The sequence below is a fragment of the Mizuhopecten yessoensis genome, unplaced genomic scaffold (genome assembly GCF_002113885.1).
Source record: "Mizuhopecten yessoensis strain PY_sf001 unplaced genomic scaffold, ASM211388v2 scaffold431, whole genome shotgun sequence".
In the NCBI taxonomy this organism is placed as follows: Eukaryota; Metazoa; Mollusca; class Bivalvia; order Pectinida; family Pectinidae; genus Mizuhopecten; species Mizuhopecten yessoensis.
Window position 1 is genome coordinate 1,583,162 of NW_018403543.1, and position 3,649 is coordinate 1,586,810.

General features: G+C 35.2%; 1 protein-coding gene across 1 annotated transcript in view; it reads left to right on the forward strand.

The window, feature by feature from the left end:
- The window catches only part of LOC110448719 (DNA-directed RNA polymerase I subunit RPA1-like), a 53,842-nt gene that overhangs the window by 24,975 nt on the left and 25,218 nt on the right, over positions 1–3,649 (forward strand). The window contains exon 9 of the mRNA XM_021495105.1: positions 2,503–2,635. Within this exon, the coding sequence (XP_021350780.1) occupies positions 2,503–2,635 (133 nt within the window). The remainder of the gene's footprint in view (positions 1–2,502; positions 2,636–3,649) is intronic.

Genomic DNA, 3,649 nt, shown 5'->3' on the forward strand with positions numbered 1-3,649 from the left:
AATGATACTTTTGGGTATATTTTGTTCATTTTCAATTGGAAATAATTCAAACATGATTTAAATTTTAATACTGAGATGACAATTTGACACTATGAAAATTTCGAGCGTGGCCCAACTGAAGGGGCTGAGGGTTGGGCCCAAAAGGGTGAAATTGGCTTAAATTTCACCAATTTCTTCCTCAGACCCAGTTGTGCTTGAAACAAATACTCTTTATACATGGAAGGGGCTTGAGGTACTTTATCAAAACTGTGAATTTCATTACCCACAGGTGAAATGTTTGCCCCTAGGGAATAAAACTTAATATAGATAAACCACGCAAAGCAGAGACTGGCATTTCATTTATCATCACTTTTAACCTCCTATTAACACAAAAAAAACACCTGTAAAGCGAAAAATATCCGGTATTATTTGACAGCCTGAGGAGTGTGTAATACAATTGGCGTGCGTCAGTCAGTTCACGCAGGAAATATATATATAGGACTTTGTGAAAAAACAATATCTGTTTGTACTGGGTACTTGCTTTACCAAATTCTTCTCAAAAACATGTTTATGAAACCTATGTCCCTTGTTTCCAGTTTTATTAGGTCATCTGAGACAAAGTCTCAAGTGACCTATTGCAATCGCCTTTTGTCCGTCGTCGTCTGTCATCCGTCCGTAAACAATTTACCTTTTCGACTTCTTATCGCAAACCCCTGAACCAATTTCAATGAAATTTTGCAGAAACCTTCCATAGCCAAAGGTCTACAAAAAGGGTCAAATTGACTAAAATTTCAAAAATCTTCTTCTCAAGAACCAGATATGGTAGATTCAAATACTCCTTATAGATGGAAGGGTTTTCAGGTGCTCTATCACAATTGTGAATTTTATGATCCTAGGGTCTCACGTTTACCCCTGCGGAAGGGGGGAGGGGGGCAAAATTTATTATGGCAAATGATGCTATAAATATTACATGTTAATAATTTGATTGGAATTATAACCCTGAGTTGACAGTTTGATACTTTGAACATTTTGAGCCAGCTCTACCCCCAAGGGCGCCCAAAGGAGTCAGTGTGCTAAAATTTCTTCATTTTCCTTGTTTAGAATCAGAGGTGCTAAATTCAAATACTTTTCAGTCTTAAATCTGTATGCTAGATATTGAATAAGGTTGTTTTATTGTTTTTTGTTACTTTGAATAATACTTCTATCTAGCTAACATAAGCCACTCTAAAGCGCTTTACAGTACATGGATATACAATTAACACTACATTAATCAATACAATTTTGAGGTATTCGCAGGAGCTGCCTTATCAGGCACTAACTACTAGTCCTATAACACCTGGCTAATATCTCCCTATGTGTGTATGTCTGCGTGTGTGCTGGATATGTATGTGTTCTGTTTGTAGTGGGACTGTGCTTCCAACTGTATCATTTATACTGCCACCTCACTTGAATGCTACAACTCAGATACCGCAACATCCACCCCAGACCAATTTATACTCCACCTGGGTTTATGGAGTTGTGTGGGCAGGAGAAAAACACTTTATCTGAATATCCATGCGTACGACCACTTTGGGGATCGAACCCCGGCCGCCTGCGTGGAAGGCCAGAGTGTTAACCACTCGACCAATCCAATCCGCCCATGTGATAAAGTGATAAAAAAAAATGTATATCCTTAAAATTCCTTGAGTTGTGTTCTTCAGGACTGGCATAAACAATCAGGGTGTACTTCATACCAAAATAATTCCAACTAGAACATTGTTTGTAATAATTACTGATGTCTTTAATGTCTTTATTGTTGTAAAGAAGAAGACTTTTCAGATTTCTCTAAGTATATTATGACATGATGCTAATTTCTATTCTTTTTGCGATGCTGGCAATACTTGTGGTATACAGATCTAGACTACAGGTTCTGGGAAAATCTATAATGGAGCAAGCATAATTCTTTACTTTCGATGATAAGTTCCATGTAATTCAGGTGTAACCTGCCAGGGGACATAACTCTTTATAGGATAACATTTTAAATTATTTAGCTATAGGAATCTTTTATCAAAATTATGTAATAAACTTTTGAAATTCTTTACTTGTGGTTTTATATCCATTAACAGGACACTTGTATAATAGATAGATGCTTCCTTACAAATTATGTATGTGTTTTATGATAGAGTTAAGGGTGCATGCCACCTTACATGTTTTACTTGAGGATTGTGTTTTTGTTTCTCTTAAATCAAAAGTTCAAGTTAAATAGGCAGGATATTATTAAGTGGAAACCTTCTTAATGCATACCTTTCAATAAGTCATCAAATACCCATAACTACCAAGAATAAATTACTGTTTCATTAATTATATTTGACAGCTAAGCTTCTTTGTTTTGATAGGAGATGTATATAACAGTAAGGTAGCATATATCTCCTTAACTTATCACCAATCTTACACAATCAAGCTGTGGCAAGTGACTTTAACTTTGATCTGTTGGTCATTGTTTGTGAGAAATTTGAAGAACAAGAAAATTCTATCTCCTTCCAGGGCTTGTTTTGTTATGAATGAAGATGGCTTTAAAACCATGCTTAGTGCCAACGACAAAACACAGAGAGAAGCGGTAGCCAAACAGCTTCTCACCCCAGGAGCAAATCCTCTAGCCTACAGGGAGTGTAAAAAGGTAAGCTTTTCCACATTTTCCTTGTCTTTATTTATTATGATAACGAAATTGTTTGATACTAGATAACATTTTCTACATCATAATCAATGGGGGAGGTATGACCGTCTTGCAGGCTGGGGTTAAAAAACATTTTATCTGTTTCCTAACTTCTTTGTCATTTCACATATGATCACCAAACTTTGCATCTGATAAAGGCAGCTGTGAGTTTGGCACACTTAGATACGGTCTCATGCCCATCTATATTCCCCACCGAAGTGAAATTCCCTCCAGTGCGAGACTAGAAGGCAACCGTAATCAAATGTGCATTTAAAAACTGCCACAGATAATCGATAAAAATTACAATGATATTCAATTTGTCTTTTAAACATATCACATCGAGCTCAAAACACGTTGCCCTTTATACTATTGGCTTGATTATGAAAATTCAGCGAAACTGTATACCTTCTTTTCACAGCATTGCAACCTAACTATGACGTCATTGTTCTATTTTACTGTTATAGATGTCAGTATATACAGTTTGATGTTGTTTGTGGCTAGGCACATTGCTTTTAAGGTCATAGGAGTGTATTGATAAACGGAAATAGGAAGTACATCCCTAGTTGAAAATCCAATGTAGGGAGACAGTATCACAATTTCCGTATAATCTAATGTTTACTATTAAAGTGATAAATAGTATATGCTTATTATTGACAGAACAATGTGTTCTTTCAATAATAAAGTATTGCAAAGCAATCCAGGCAATAATTCAGTTGTTTTTTAATCAATGAGTCACATGTGTCCATTTTTCTGTACTTCAGGAAACCGGCTACCTATTTCACTACTGTGAAGTTTTTCAAGAACGATAACTATTGCATGCAATTACTATGTGTATATGGTTTTATTATAAAATGTCAATTTTTAATCGTTTATAGATAATTAATTTTACACAATTTCAGCATTTATGAAATTGATATACATTAATGCAATACTTATCTATGTTAGTATCATTTTTATTGACATTATTTTGCAAAAAAA